The sequence below is a fragment of the Ochotona curzoniae genome, unplaced genomic scaffold (assembly GCF_017591425.1).
Source record: "Ochotona curzoniae isolate NIBS_2020 unplaced genomic scaffold, NIBS_Ocur_1.0 contig_4501, whole genome shotgun sequence".
Taxonomy (NCBI): domain Eukaryota; kingdom Metazoa; phylum Chordata; class Mammalia; order Lagomorpha; family Ochotonidae; genus Ochotona; species Ochotona curzoniae.
In genome coordinates this window covers 20,171,035-20,187,188 of record NW_024466307.1, presented here as the reverse complement: position 1 = coordinate 20,187,188, position 16,154 = coordinate 20,171,035, and the positions used below count along the sequence as shown (strand labels likewise).

The 16,154-nt window shown below is 53.9% G+C and overlaps 1 protein-coding gene across 1 annotated transcript; it reads left to right on the top strand.

Moving 5' to 3' along the window:
* The first annotated feature begins 3,003 nt into the window (after positions 1 to 3,003).
* TMEM171 (transmembrane protein 171) lies at positions 3,004 to 10,074 on the top strand. Its single transcript, XM_040985876.1, has 3 exons — positions 3,004 to 3,649; positions 8,107 to 8,254; positions 9,894 to 10,074. Exons 1-3 carry the CDS (start codon positions 3,004 to 3,006, stop codon positions 10,072 to 10,074), a joined length of 975 nt encoding a protein of 324 aa, XP_040841810.1.
* Positions 10,075 to 16,154: the final 6,080 nt, after the last annotated feature.

Sequence of the window (16,154 nt, the reverse complement as noted above, 5' to 3'; positions counted from 1 at the left end):
CAGGGCAGCAGGGAAAGCTGCCCAGGGAAATTCCGGCGGATCATCATCTGGTGAGCGCCTGCAAACCAGGCCCCATGGCCTGGGAGGACCTTGTGCTTGCGTGTGAGTGCCCGAGGGTCGGCGGGGCACTTGCGTCTCGTTGTGTTGTGAACAAGCCCTGCTCTGGCTTGGCCGTGAGCGCGCTGGGAGGCACCTGCTCCCCTGCGCCTCCTAGCCAGGTCTACCCAGCCGCATCGGGGATACTGGGCCACGGAGTGTCTCTGCCCCAGACCAGACCAACCGGTGCTGAGGGCCCGGGTGAGGTAGGGGTGGGGACGCGAGTGCAGGGATCTGGCTGCCACGTGTGACAGGAGTCTTCAAAAATTAGCCCGTCCCTCCTTTCTCGCGCGCCCCTGGAGAGGGTTAGCCCCTGGGATAGAAGAGCGTCTCCACGCACACGTGGAGGAACCTGGGGCGAGTCTGTGTGCGCCTGTCACCCGCGAGCCAGCCTGCGGGCCACGGAGGCGCCTTCGTAGCCTTGTTGTCGGACTCCGCCACTTGCTGCGTCACTGGTGCCGAAGCGGCCAAGTGTGCCGGCCGCCAGCCCCGCAGCCGCCCCTGCGCCACTCCCACGCGGGGCGCGCTCCGCTGAAGGGCAGCACCCGGTGGCGGCCAGCTCCCGCCGGTCTGCCGGGTCCGGCCCTGCCCTGCCCCAGTCGCCGCGCCCGCCCGGCACCGCCTCCTTCTCTAAACACAGCGGCGACCCGCCCTCGGCGCCCGGTCGCACAGTGGGTGTGCGGGCGGCGGGCGGCATTCGGGGCCCCTGGCGGAGGCGGAGACGGACACCGCGCCCCGCCGCTGCCCACAGCAGCGCTGTCGCGGACCGAGCGCACGCACGACCCGGCTCAGGTAAGCGGCTCCGTGCCCGGGACACCGTGTGCCCGGGCTGCGTGCGAGTAGCGGAGGCAGCGCACAGCCGCGCGCCTGGGGGCTACTCAGGGCTGCAGCCGCTGGCTGCACTAGAGTCCCCCTAAAACCCAGGAGCCCTTTTGTCCTTAAAGACCCCGACCTTTCCTTCTCCGGCTCCGGAGACTCGCCAGAGCTTTGGCCAGATCTGTTGGTTTTGGATGCCTTTGGGAAAACGGATAGGAGTCTTGGGAATGTGATTTTGGCATGGAGGAGACGAATTTGGCTTTGGGGGTAATTATGCTTGGGCCGTGTGCGACCCCACGAGTGTAGGGGTGTCTGTGTGGAGGGAGAGAAATGCGGGCACCGGTGGGGGAAACAGCCCAAGACTGTCCTAACGTTACTTGGGATCAGCGATTAGCCGGCGCCAGGTGCTGTCTGGTTGGGGAAAAGAAGCCTCACATCGGACTTGGGGCTGCGTCTACTTAATTGGATGTTTGAGACTTTTCCTGAGGACAGTGGGGAACTGGTGACTCACGCAAAATTGAGGATAGCAGGAATACAAGGAATTCCCGACAGGTCATTGTCCTGGGGATTGCCCTTATCTCAGATCCCAGCACCTGGGTAATTCTGAATGTCTCCCGGCTACATTCTCTTTGCTCTCCCACTACCTTCTGATTCTGTTGCATTTTCCCCAATCCTGGAATGGTACTTGCTAGTAGGAGATCAGCAGTTAGCTTTCTTTCTCCAAACGGAATCCCCTCCAGAAGGATCTGGGTTTGCCCCGGTGCTGGGACCTGGAGCAGTGCTGGGGTGACCAGAGCGGAGCCTCTGCCCTGGGGGTTCTTTTGCTTGAATTTGTGAACGCCGAGGCCCTCATGACTTTGAGAAGGTCTCTTGGCCCAACAGCTCATTCCCGGGAGGAAGACAGATAAGTGGGTGGAAAAGTCAGCTTGGTACACCCCGTACCACTCTCTCCAGTTGCCTGGTGGCGTTCACATGTGATAGCTGTGGCGTGTAGGGTCCGGAAGATTTCCTGGAAGGTGTTTTCCACCTTAATGGCACACACAGCCTTCTTTCAGTGAGCTGCTTTGTAGCAGGGACTAGTTCTTCAGGGTTTAACCCTCATTTGTGGAAGTGGATGGTGCCACAGGAGCAGGTGACCGAGAGCCACCTGCCTCTGCGTGTTGTCTGCCATGGGACGGGGCTGCACTTGACCTTGGCCTACGAGACTCTCGGAGCTGCTTAGAAGCCCGCATACCCAGTCCATCAGCATGCACCTCCTGAGACCTCAGGTCCTCATTTAATCTGCGCCTGAACTGCCTTTCTGGGCTGCTGAAACTGTGCGAAATGCAGAGCTGCCGGAGTCTAAAATGGAAAAGGGGAAGTCAGTTAGTGAGCAGAGATGAGCTGCTGTGGGAAGGCTCAGAACAGTTGGGGTGCAGTGTGGGGCGTTGGTGGATGGGAAAGGTTTCCTGTGAGAACCCTGGGGGAGTGAATTTGTAAGACAGAACAGGAATAACCATCCCGGTTACTTTGTCTTATTTTTTAAATAAAGATTTATTATTTGCTTGAAAGGCAGAATTACACAGAGAGAGAGAGAGAGAAAGATCTTCCATCCAGTGGTTCACTCCCTAAATGGCGTCAACACACAGCTGGGCTGGTCTGAAGCCAGGAGCCAGGAGCTTCTTCCGGGTCTTTCCCACGGGTACCATTCTCTGCGGCCTTCCCTGGAGTACCAACGGGGAGCTGGATTGGAAGTAGTGTTGCTGGGTTCCGTGTGGGATAGCAGTGGTACCGTGGTGCCAGCCCCAGGTTTATTATTTTTTAAAGCTATTTTTTTCTGATGCATGATCACTGAATCTGATCTTTTGTGACTCTTTTCATAAAATCACACCTTGGGGAATTTCCAAATGGTGCTACCCTGACTCACCAGTCAGTCCATCCTCCCACCAAAGCATCCCTGTAGGCAGCAGTTACCTGACACGGGTTCAGAACAGCCCTGGGTAGGAAGGCCCGTGGGAGCTCTAACGCGTGGTCCGCTTGCGTTTACAGAACTGCAGACAACGGCAGAACAAAGGCAGCTCAGTGAGCCCCTCACCCGGGGCTCTGCTAGCCATGTCGCCGACAGCGACCTCGGAGACGGAGCAGGATGAGGACCAGCGCAACAGGTTCATTAGCAGGCTCATCTTCTTCCTCTTCATCTTCGGGGCCGTCCTCCTGTGCGTGGGAGTCCTGCTGTCCATCTTTGGGTTCCAGGCGTGTCAGGATGAAAACGCCACAGACTGTAGCTTGGTGCTAAAGATCGCCGGGCCCTCGTGCGCCATCATCGGACTGGGAGTTGTGATCCTGGCCCGCTCGCGGGCACGCCTGCAGATGTTGGAAATGCGGCGGCGAGGCAACCAGGCCGATCCGGACCAAGCCTTCCTGTGTGGCGAGAGCCGCCAGTTTGTCCAATGCCTCATCTTTGGGTTTCTGTTCTTGACCAGCGGTATGCTCATCAGTGTGCTGGGCATCTGGGTGCCCGGCTGCAGCTCGAACTGGGTACAGGACTCACTCAACACGACAGACTCTTCCAGGCCAGAACCCCAGATCTGCGGGTTCCTTTCTCTACAGATCATGGGGCCCTTGATCGTGCTAGTGGGACTGTGCTTCTTCGTCATCGCCCACGTGAAGAAGAGAAACACCTTGAGTACCACCCACGAGGTCTCTGAGAGTGAAGAGGGGCCGAGCCAGAGCATGGAGCCTGTCCAGGTCACAGTAGGTGAGTGGCTGTCACTGGCATCCTTGCCATTCTCACAGCAGCTGGTCTGTGGGCATGGTCTGGCTCTTCCTCACCACCTCCCCTCGTACACATGTGTCCACATGCCATCACATGTACACTGCACAGTCATGCAGCACTGCTGTTGTAGCGTGAGAAATTTCCATGCATCTCACCTGCTCCTGAGGACATGACTGTTTAGCAGAGGTGTTGAGATATCAAGTGTGACTTAAGGAGAAGTCCATGAGGACAGCTTTAGGGTTTTTTTGCTTTTAGATTTATTTATATATTTGAAAGGCAGAGCAACAGAAGTGGGAAGCAGACACAGAGAGAATCTTCTGTCTGCTGGGTCACTCCCCGAATGGCTGTGATGGCCAGGGCTGGCCCAAGGGGATGGAAGAGCCAGGAACTCAGGCTGGGACTCCTATGTGGTGGCAGGTGTCCAATATTTGGGCCATCCTCTGTTGCATTCCCAAGCGCATTAGCAGGGAGCTGGATGGGAAGCGGAGCAGCTGAGCCTTGAAGCATTGCTCCCATGTGAGATGCTGGGTTCTCACCCACTGGGTCATGATATTGATGCAGCCTTGGAGCCTTTGATCACTTTGTGGATCCACCTTGTGAGCCCATTGGGTCCCCCCTTTATCCTCCCAGCACTTTCAACGGTGGGACTCTTGAACTGTTCTTCCCAGCTGTCACAGACTGGCTGTCCCTGATCAGGCCTTAGCCTCCTCTAACCTTATCTAGCTTCTACTTTTCTGAAAGCAGCACTGCAGTTCCCTCCAGCATTCACGTTCTGGAATTCTCTATCCAAAACCCTGTGGTCTCACATTTTGAGTGAGGGCCCTGGACAGTGTTTCCTGCACCGTTCATGTCCTGTGGCTTCATCATTGTTGTCCCCCGCGGTTGGGTAAGGCTGGGGAATAATGGCATAGACAGACCAAATGTGCCATGGCGTGCCACCTCCTGCCCTTGGGCAATGTGTAGCACATACTTTCAGGCCTATGTGTTCTGCAGGAGAGTGAGGTGGCTGGTTTCCAGGGTCAGCTTGCGTAGAACCACATCCCATGCCTTGGCCTGGCTTCCCACAGTCAAGGCCGAGCCCACCAGCCTTGCGCACTGACACGCTGCTGGTTTTCAGGCTCCCACTTTGGAAAGGGTGAAGCTCTGAGGCCACAGCCTGCATGGCCTGGCAGAGAAGGAGTGCAACAGGTGCAGCATGACACAGGCCACAGGCAGTGACCAAGCTCCACCTGTGCCAAGCAGGCGTTGATGGGGAGGCATGTGAGAGGAAAGGACTTGTAGGTGTACTGAGCCCTCCTGGGAGCACAGGGGGGTCTGAGCAAACAGATGCACTCCTCAGATGCACCTGTTCTTGCATCTGCAAGTGTGCTCTCTGGGCTCACGAGGAGCCGGGATTGGTGTGGAGGCAGGGAACCCAGCTCTGCTGCTCTGGGCACCGAACAGCTCTTTACGTTTCATAACCTGGGAAGTGCTAACATGTTTTTTAAAGTTATTTTTGTATTTGAAAGGCAGAATTAGAGAGAAAGAGGGAGAGCGAGAGAGGGAGGGATCTTTTATTTGCTGGTTCACTTCTTAGGTGGCTGCCACAGCCAGAGTTGGGCCATGAGTTTTATCCAGGTCTCCCATGTGGGTGCAGGAACCAAGTACTTGGACCATCCTCTGCTGCTTTCCCAGGCACATGAGCAGGGAGGGGGATCAGAGGTGGAGCAGGGAGGACTTGAACCGGCATTCATATGGGATGCTGCCCCTGCATCCTTTGATCCTGGAAGAAAGGGTCTGCTCTTAGTAACCAAGAGGCTATTCTGTTCAGTATGGGCCTGAGTGCAGTGCTGGGTGCTAGCAGGTGCAGGAGCAGCCCTCCATGCTTCCAGAAAGGAGAGCAGGCTCTGAGGACAGCAGTGAAGGGAACCCTCCAGGAAAGCAGCCCCTTGAGAGCAGGAGGACAGGTGTGGAAGGCCGAGATGATTGGGCAGAATGGATGTCCTGGGAGACGGCTGAGCTTTTGCTGGGTGCTGGCCTGCCTTGGAGGCTTGTTGCACAGGCCCTTCCTCTACTGTGCAATGAGAAGGAGCTTCACTCAGCTTCAATTCCTATAGCCACCAAGACCACCTAAAGGATCCGATGAGGCTCCTGAAGCAACCCTCACGCTTGGCCAACTTGAGATTCGCAAGACACGTTTTTTGAGTTCTAATTGTCCTCATCTTGCAGAAAGAGAGAAGGAGTGGGGTCGTGTTCTGGGAGAGGAAGTGACTGAGGTGTAGGGATGGAGAGAGGCTCCCCTCAGTGATCTGCCAGCTGGGCATGTCGCCATCATGCACCTGCCTGCCTCGGGCGGGAGCATTGTGCGGGGAGTGCCTTTGCTGGGTTGTGCCAGCCCAGGGTTTGCTCTTTCCTCCACGTTGGAAGAACTGCTGGAAGTTAGTCACCCGTCTAGCCCTTGTCTCTGCCCTCTGAACCCGAGCTGAGTCAGACGGCTCATTCAGGGATGTGCCTGGCTGATGACTGGCAAATGGAGCCCCAATGGCTATGGCTATGACAGGAAATCCCTGAGAGTGGACCATGATGCAAGCTAGGCAAGCATCAGATGTGCTGTCCGGGCAGGTCTGTACACCCCTGCGGGGAGCTGAAGTCCTGGGTCTCTTGTACTTTCCCCAACTGTCACTCAGGGTTGCTACTGTAATACAGGCCTTTGTGAGACCCATGGAGTGGTGCAGTCCATGTCCAGAATGTTCTGGGTGGCCTATGCAATACATTGGCATTCCTGTGTTTTGGAACCAGCCACAAAAACAACCTCTTTTAATATTTGTTTTCAAAAGATTTATTTTTATTTGAAAGAATTACAGAGAGAAACAGAGAGATCTTCCATCTGTTGGTTCACTCCTCATTGGCTAGCAGTGGGATGAGCATAAGCCATGAGCCAGGAACTTCACACAGGTCTTCCCTGTGGGTGCTGGGTCCCAAGCACTTGGGCCACCCTCTGTTGGATTCCTAGGCTCATTCGCAGGGAGTTGGTCTGGAAGTGGAGCAGGTGGGACACAAACCAGTGTCCATACGGGATGCTGGTATCACAGGCAACGGCTTAACCAGCTATGCTACAATGGCAAACCCTATTTATTTATTTTTAAAATGTGGTCATTTATTTATATTCATTTTATTTGAAAAGCAGAGACAGATGTTCCAAACCTCTGGTCAATTCCTTATATTCCTGCAGCAGCTGAGTCTGAGGTCTGGTGCCTGGGGACTCAGTCTGGGTCTTCCGCGAGAGTGACAGGGGCCTGAGAACTCGAACCATCACCTGCAGCTTTGCGATGTAGCATCCTGAGGGGCATCTGAAGCACTTGTGACAGCCAGGGTTGGGACTGGACAAAGCCAGCATGCAGGAACTCCATCTGGGTCTCCTATATGAGTGGCAGGGGCTCATGTACTCTGGTCATCAGGTGCTGCTTTTCAGATGCATTAGCAGGGAGCTGGGTTGACAGTGGAGCAGCTGAGACTAGAACTGGCTCCCTGATTTAGGATGCTGGGGTTGCAAGCTGCAGATTAACCCACTGTGCCACAGGACTGCTCCAAACCTCCTCCCATCCCCACCCCGACCGCATCGCCAGCAACTTCCTTTGGAAAAGTTAAACTTGGAGTTGAAAGGAGATACTCTATCAGCAGCAGACACACCTAGGAAGGGGAGGTAGCCTGTGAACCAGCGCTCCTCGGATTGCATTCGTTTGGACTTGCTGTGGAATACAGGCCCCTCCACACCACACGGGGAACTCTGTGCTCCTTGACACACAGGTGCTCTTATAGCGACGTGATAAAATGCAGCCACAGCAATGAAAGCTTACCACTCCAACCACCTCTCAACGCAGGATTCAGTGGTGCAGAGTATGCACACATTGCGTGCCCCTGTCATCGCTGTCCACTCTCAGGGATTTCCTGTTACCCCAACTGGAACACTGCCCTTGAAGCAAGCAGTCCTGCCCCCATCCTCTCTCACTTCCCATCCTCATCCTGTCCTTGATGTCCTGTCCTACTTTCTGCCTCTTACACATTTTGATAATCTGCTGGTTCGTTCCCCAAATGGCCACAACAGCCGTGGCTGGGCCAGGTTGGAGCCCGGAACCAGAAACTCCATCCAGGTCTCCCACATGGGTGGGTAGGATCCTACTCAGTTGATGCATCCTTAGCTGCTTTCCTAGGCATATCAGCAGGAAGCTGGATCAGAAGTGGAGCAGCCAGGACTCACACCAATGGCAATATGGGATGCCAGCGTTGTGGAGTGTGGCTTAGCATGTTGCAGCAGCATGCTAGCTTCTAGGCCCTCCTTGTAATTCTGGGGTTTGGTGGCAAGTGTCCGACTTGGATTTAGAGTTTGCCTCTTTGACTCTTGTTAGCGTGCTTCCAGCTGCCCCACCTTGGTCTTTAATGAAAATACTTTGTGCCCACAGGTGACTCGGTGATCATCTTCCCACCACCTCCCCCGCCGTACTTCCCTGGCCCTCCAGCATCTCCCGTGTCTCCGGTTCACAGCGCTGGCGCTGATGGTGCACTTCCCCACGAAAACCCACCTCCGTACCACAGTATTTTTAATCAGGGGTAAGACTTGGCATTGGAATTTCAAGCGTGGGGTGTGCATCCCCTTCCTGTGCCTGTACCTGCATGCAGGCCTTAGTGTGAGAACCTGTGGACATCACAGGAAGTGAAGATGCAGGGTAAAAGCCACCTGCAGGTGCCAGGGGGGCTCCACCCTGGCTTCCGCTCGGGGTTGGTGCTGCCAGGGATGGGTCTCTGTCTTCGACTATGGGGCTGTGGGGTCCTGGTCCCCCACTCCCAGCAGGTCGAGAAGTGCTCTTGGGTTGTGTCAGGAGTTCCTGGGGGGTAACCTACCCTGACCCAGATGAGCTGCTCCTCAAAATCTGATTGCTCCCTAGCCCTTGGCATCTTCTAGAAGCACTGGACTGGGTAGGGGGGCTTCAGGGAGGGGACAGGGTAGGTAGGAGCTGAGCTTGGAGGACAGGGGCATCCAGGATCTGCAAGGGACTGTTCAGGAAGAGAGGGGCTGTAGGGGGTCCTGGGGCTCCCCGTGCTCCCCAGGGTGAGGATGAGGTGTGGGGAGAGAAGGAGGAGCCGCTGAAAATTGTCTCTGGGTGGAGGGGGAGGTCTGGGCAGTCCACGGTGCAGGTGCCTGCTGAACCAAGGTGTCAGCAACCCCTTTGTCTCATCCCACCCTCTCCTGCTCTGACGAAGCAGGGGACAAGCCCCACACAGGAATGATGGTTGAGTAGGGAGGCACAGAGGTGGCCGTCAAAGGCACAGGTGGAGGAGGCTCACTTCCATCAGAGAGCTTGGGATCCAGGAGGGGAATGCAAGGGCTTGCTGGGCTTGTGTGTGGCTCCAGTGCTCTAGCAGGCTGCTTTTCCTCCCACAGTGGGCTTCCCCACACCCTGGTGCAAAGCCAAGTCCGGTCTGTGATCTCAGCGTCCCATTTGTGGGCTTTTTGGATGAAATTGTCCCCTCTTGGAGGAGGGCGCTGTTGGCAGCCCTGTCTTAGAGACATGCATAAGTTCAATACCTTCCTTAAGGTTCCCCCAACATAGATGTAGTATGCCTTCCTGCCTGCCTTCAAGTCTTGGGGTTAGTGTTTTATTTTTCTTTTTCTAATAAAAAAGGGTATATATATTTTTAAATCAGAGAGAGAGAGAGAGAAAAGAAGGAAGATCCTCTATCCATTGGTTCTCTGCCCAAAGGGCCGCAGCAGGCAGGGCTGGGCCAGGCAGAAGCCAGGAGCCAGGTGTTGTACATGACTGTTGTACATGAGTGGCAGGAAAGAAGCCATCATCTGCTGCTTCCTGGACATGTTAGCGGGGAGCTGCATTGGCAGTGGAATAGCTGGGACTTGAAGCAGCATGCCAGTGTAGGTGCTGGTGTTCTGAACAGCAACTCAACCCAGCACGTATGTCCCCACACCCAACCCCTAGTGTTTTCATTTTGTGCTTGCAAGTCTGTCTAGCTTATGCTGGCTGTCTCAGAAGACAGGGTGGCGGAGACTGGAACTGTCTGTATGTGTCTTCTCAGTGACTGGGGAATGACAACAAAAGTGTTCCGATCTGAGGCATCAGAAAGCGATGACTGGCAGACAGCACTGCCCGGATGTATGCATGAGACGCTAGCAAAGAACCTGGTCCTTAACGGTTGCCCTTCTCTCTCTCCTGGTCTCTCTTGGCCTTCTCTACAGGATCCCCGCACCCGAGAGCCAGGGCGAGGCCTCCGAGAGAGATTGTGAATCTATATTTACCATTTCTGGGACTGGTTCATCCTCGGAGCTGTCCCGCGCTCCCTACCTTCCACGTGAATTACCTCCTCGATATGAAGAAAAGGAAAGTGCTGCACCTGCCACCCAGCCTCCTGCACCGTGAACTTGGACTCCGGTTCAATTTTATATGTATTGTGCCAATGTTTTATTTAATTTGTGTGTGTGTTTTTTAAATAAAAAAAAAAAAAAAGAAACTGCAGCCAATGAAGGTCCAGCTCAGTCTGTCACCCACATTAGCCTATACACACACTGGTGGTTGCAGTCACCTGGTCAGTTCTGTCCCCAGCCCCATCTCATACACAAACCAATGGATGTTGTGGTTCAGCCCAAGCCTGTCCACCACACGCTCAGCCCTCATGCACACCAGCAGGAACTACGGCCCAGTCGGAGCAACCTCCAGTAACCTCTACCAGGACCACCTCCAGCCCCAGTTCCTGTGGATGTCAGGAACTGTGCAGCAGACTGGTCCAGTCCATCCCGCATCTCATTAGACTCTCACACACATCAAAGGGTGTTGGAGCCTAGCTCAGTCCAACTGACCCCATTATCCAGCCCACACTTATACTGGTAGGTGTCAGTACCTGTCCAGCCAGGCCCGCTCCAAGTTCTGGATCTTGCATTTTCCAACTGGTTCTTTGTTTTAACTTTACAGGACTTGCTCTGGCTTTCATGCAAATCGATAGGTGTGATAGCTAGCCTAGCTTGGCATGGCCCGCACCCCATCCTGGTTCCCACACATGCCAGGGTGCTACAGTTTGGTCTGGCCCTGCCAGGTCTGCTCCCCAAAAGCCAACCCACACTTTTTTTTTTCTGGGCAAGTCTTTTCTTTTTTTTTTAATTTATTATTTTTTTAATTTTGACAATCTTAACATAGTTAATTAGGGTAAAAAGGTTCCAGGGCTACAGGAAAGTGGATAAGACTAGCATTTTTTCCATATTGTTTCCTTCATGTTTAAAGGGGGATATTAAGGGAGAAGGTCCACCCAATTTCCCACCCTCCCCAGGACCCGGATGTAGGGCATGCTCTGAGGTTCTTGCTCAAGTGGTTTGATATTTCAACAGTTATGAGTCGCTGCCAATCTTGCCACTCCAAGCACTATGAGGTCTTTGAAAAATCCACTGATTGACATAGTCCATCATAGCTGAGATCAACCCACACTTTTACTGACAAGTAAAGCAGCCTAACCAGCACCCAGGCCTGACTCACGTGCACACCAGCAGGGAGTTCTTCATGTTTACTCACCAGGCCCACTTCCAGACCCAGATCTCAAGCATGTCAGCGGGTGTTACGTCCTAACCCAGTAGAGTTTGCTCCCCAGTCTTGGCCTTCGTGTGCGCTGGTAGATGTTGTGGCCCTGCCCGCCTTGTTGAAAGAATTACTTTCAACAAGAATTCTTCAAGAATTCCACCTAATTCTTGAAAGTACCTGTGGGTGCTACAGCCTGGACTAGCCTGGCTGCTCCCCTTTCTGTCCAGCTCCCTGCTTATGGTCTGGGAAAGCAGCAGTGGAGGATGGCCCAAAGCCTGGGGACCCTGCACCTGCATGGAAGACCAGGATGAAGTTTTGGACTGCTGGCTTTAGATTTTCCCAGCTCTAGCCCTTGCAGTCACTTGAGGGAGTGAACCAGCAGATGGAAGATTCTTTCTCTCTTTTATTCTCTCTGTAACTCTGCCTTTCCAACAAAATAATGAATCTCTCTATCTATATGTATAGGTACATATATGATGGACAACAGAGGCAGAACTGCACTGGCTGTGCTGGAACTGCCTGAGGGGCTTCTGGCCTGCCTGTGCAAAGTGCAGATGCTCTAGAAATGGTTCCTACCAAGTGTTTTTCTCCCTGCAGCTCCCAGGCCCTGGGAAATCAGGACCTGAATGCAGGAAGTCCCCCCGTCCCAGGCTTCCACTGTAGAAGGAGAGAAGTTAGGAGGTCTACTGTGGAGGTGGCAGTCCTGAGGGGAAGGCTGCCCACTGAGTGTGGGTAGGAGCCACGCGTGGCTGGTTGGCTGCATAGCTTTACATAACTTGGATTCCTGCAGTCTCACGCCTGCTGCTCCCTGCCACCCACCCACCCAGGGAACCCCAAGAAGAGCCCAGGGGAGGGCTCCAGGAAGCTTCTCCCAGCCAGGAATGCTTTGTGGGGGTAGATTCTGGCTGGGTGGATCATGTGACTGCTGAAAAATGCTGTTGGTCCCAGAGCGCTGACCTCGCCCAGGGAGGGACTGCCTGCCTGCCTGCCTGCCGGGGAGTAATGCCACTGCACCCCGCTGGCAGCCCCAACTGGGGGGGGGGAGGGCGGCAGAGCGCTGACTTACTGACCTTTGAACTAGAGAACCATACTGTCCACTACCGCTGGTGGGCCCAGTTGCTTAGTTATTAGGTTTTTTGTACAGGTGGGGCCAGCTCATTTCCTGGAAAAACCACGGAGGGTCAGCACCCAGCATGACCGGTGGCTCCGGGAGCCCTGGGCTAGTGACTCAGGGTCCTTCTCACAACTTGACCCCACCCAGGAAGCAGTCACTGCCCTACCTCCCGGCCTCTTCCGCCTCCCTCACCAGCTGCGACTGTGCCTCCCAGGTCTGGCTCCTCCTGTTGGCTCCTGGGGGTAGTGGAGCTGCCCTGGATGCTGCCTACCCACGTCCCCTCACCCGGCAGAAACATAAGTCTTCCTGGTGCCAGTTCTCCCGCCCAGCAGGCATCTTCCTGCGAGCATCTCACATATGGTTCCCCTCTGTTGCTCTGGGTAGGGTGGAAGGTTGTACGGGACTAGCAGGTGGAATGTGGTAGAACCAGACCAGCCCTGGGTCGGCCTGACCCCAAGGTTAGTGGTTTTCACAAGTGTGCCCCAGAAGAGACTTTGGCATCTGCCGGTCTATTTCTGGGGTGTCCTTTGGCGCTAGAATGGCATCTCCCCTTCCCTTAACCCTGCATGCTCCTGCCTTTGGAGTCTTGCCAGGTGGAAGGATGTCACATAGTGAAGGACGAGAAACTCCAGGTAAAAGGGAGACTCGAAGTTCAGTCCAAGGCCACAGAATGAACCAAGGGCAGGGCATCCTGCTTTCTGCCGTTCTGCCATTGACCTGGAAAAGGAATGCACTTCAACACGGCTGCTCTCATTGGAGGTGACTCTAGAAGCAGCCCCGGGAAAGAGCAGTGAGGGAGTGCTGGGGCCTGCAGTGGCTGTGGCGTGTGGTTGGGGTGGCCTGTGGCCTGAGGGGCTCCCGAGTGAGACACTGCAGGACAGTGTTGCACTGGGCAACGCGCAGGGCAGCTACCCTGGGGCCGAGGCCACGGCCAGGGCAACAGCAGGGGAGGAGCTGGGCGCCCAGCTGCACGGGCAGGGTGGAGGTGTGACCAGGAACACCGCTGTCCCTGCTGAGCCAGTCCTGGGCTTTGTAGAATTGACTGCCAGTGGACATCAGTGAGGAGAAGCGGTCTGCTGGAAATGTCACTCAGTGCCATTCAACCAGAGATTTCTTGTCAAGGTGATTCATGGTTTAAAAATTCACACATAGGGTATTATTTCAAATTTAGATAGCTAATAATTTGCTTAGCCACTCCTCTATTTATGAACATTCAAATTGTTCCCATGGCCTGGCACCATGGCCTAGCGGCTAAGGTCCTCACCTTGAACGCACTGGGATCCCATATGGACGCCGGTTCTAATCCCAGCAGCTCCACTTCCCATCCAGCTCCCTGCCTGTGGCCTGGGAAAGCAGTCGAGGACGGGCCAAATCCTTGGGACCCCGCACCCGCATGGGAGACCCAGAGGAGGCTCCAGGATCTTGGCTTCAGATTGGCTCAGCTCTGGCCGTTGTGGCCACTTGGGGAGTGAATCATCAGATGGAAGATCTTCCACACTGTCTCTCCTCCTCTCTGTATATCTGACTTTGCAATAAAAATAAATAAATCTTTAAAACAATAAAATAAATTGTTTCCTAGAAGCCAACAGTGAAAGAGAAGAAGCTCAAAACCCTACCTGACCTGGTAGCTATTCTTGCTGCCACAGGCTAAGAAAGCTTTCTAACAGCTCAGCAAAGCGCCCCTGTAGGAGAAGCGGTAGGCCTTGGAGTTCCCCCATGGAGTGCTAGGGTTCAGGAAGAATCACAAAGAACATGCAAGCAATGCTGCAGTGAGAGACTGGAAAGGGTAGGATGTTCTCAAAGGAGTCCGCCCAGAAATGGTCCATGCACTTGTACCAGGAGGGTACCCTGACAAGTCAGATGCCTTCCCTGACCCCACCTCCTACTGTAAAGATTTATTTACTTATTTAAAAGGCAGAATTACACACACACACACACATAGAGTTAGAGATCGTCCATTCACTCCCCAGGTATGTGCAGGGCGGGACCAGGTCAAAACCAGGAGCCTGGTCCTTCACCCAGGTCTCCCACGTGGGTGCATGGCCCCAACCAGTGGAGCTGTCTTTTGCCGCTTCCCCAGGTCCTTTAGCAAAGAGCTGGATGGGAAGCAGAGCAGCTGGGACTCCAATCAGGGTCCCATGTGGGATGCCAGTGCTAAGGATCGGGACCCTTACTATTGGAAACTTGTGTTGTTTCCAATTTTTTTTTTTTGCAGTAAGGGGAGAAAATGCTACAATTATTGCTTATGTTTTTGTCTGAAAGGTTTTATGTTTTCAACTGTGTTTATCCTGAGAGTATAAACTCGTGCACATATAATATCTTATGGTAGAAGCCAGACAACAGTTGTGATGGTTAATTGTATGCGTCAGCTTGCCTGAGCTAAGGGATGCTTGGCTTGCCGGCGAAAAAAAAAAAAACAAATGTTGCTTTTTCAGTGTGTCTGTGAGAGCATTTCTGGAATGAAGAGAGGCCAGCACTTGGGTGAGTAGACTGAGCTGAGAGATGTTCCTCCCCACTTTCCCACTGAGGCTGGCCATGTCATCTTCCAGTTCCTTGAGGGCCCAAATAGCATAGCAGACCAAAGGAGGTGCCTGAGAGTTCCCTGCTCCTCCTGCCCTGGCCCCCTGGGCCTTTGGGACCCACAGTCCACTCCAAGCACCTCCTCTCATCAGGGCTTGCTGACTTCCTGAAACATTGAATTGCATCTCCTGGGTCCCCTGGGTTCCCAGCTTACAGCCGTAGATTATAAGACTCCCCAACCCTTAGAGCGGCCTGAGCCTATTTCTGTCTCCTTGTGTGCAGTTACAAGGAGAGAGTTCCTGTAACCCAGAAATAAAAATTTCGAAATGCTGCGCAATCCAGAATTTTTTGAACACTGACCTGATGCGACAGTTGCTACGTCATCAGAATGCAGGCCTTCACCTTTCAAAAGGAGGCATCCTAAAGAGAGTGCGCACCTGTTCTAAGGTTGCCACATCCCTGAAGCTAAGCGGCCTTGTCTCAGCTAAAGGGCTCCCGGCCCCCGGGGGGAGGTCTACTTCATGATTGATCAGAGGGAGAGGACATCTCCTACTATGTACAGATCACTTCCCATACCTGCTCACAGTGTCCCTTGTCCTGTTGTAATGGCAGAATCAATTCAAATGCAGATTTTTGGACCTCATCAAGGGTTCTTATTCCAGTAGGTCCAATAGGTTTGTGAACTGGCATTTTTACAAATGCCTCAGATAGAGTGAATTCTCTGATCCTGGCCTGTGAAGACGGCGCAAGGCATCGATTCGCTGTTTACCCACCAATCCTTCACCTGCCTGACGTCATCACTGTTCCCATTAGAATCCCAGCCCAGCAGAGCAGAGGCAGCTGTTTCATGAATCCCGGGTGGATGGGCTGAGGAGTAATTTATGAATGATTGAAGCTTACTTGTCTGCGCTTTAATGACTTTTTTTCTTAAAGATTTATTTGTTTTTATTGCAAAGTCAGATATACAGAGAGGAGGAGAGACAGTGTGGAAGATCTTCCATCTGATGATTCACTCCCCAAGTGGCCACAACGGCCGGAGCTGAGCCAATCCGAAGCCAGGATCCTGGCGCCTCCTCCGGGTCTCCCATGTGGATGCGGGGTCCAAGGATTTGGCCCGTCCTCGACTGCTTTCTCAGGCCACAAGCAGGGAGCTGGATGGGAAGTGGAGCTGCTGGGATTAGAACCGGCGTCCATATGGGATCCCGGTGTGTTCAAGGCGAGGACTTTAGCCACTAGACCACCGTGTCTGGCCTGTGATGACTGTTTTTGCAACATAAATACTCCCCAACTTGGTCAGATA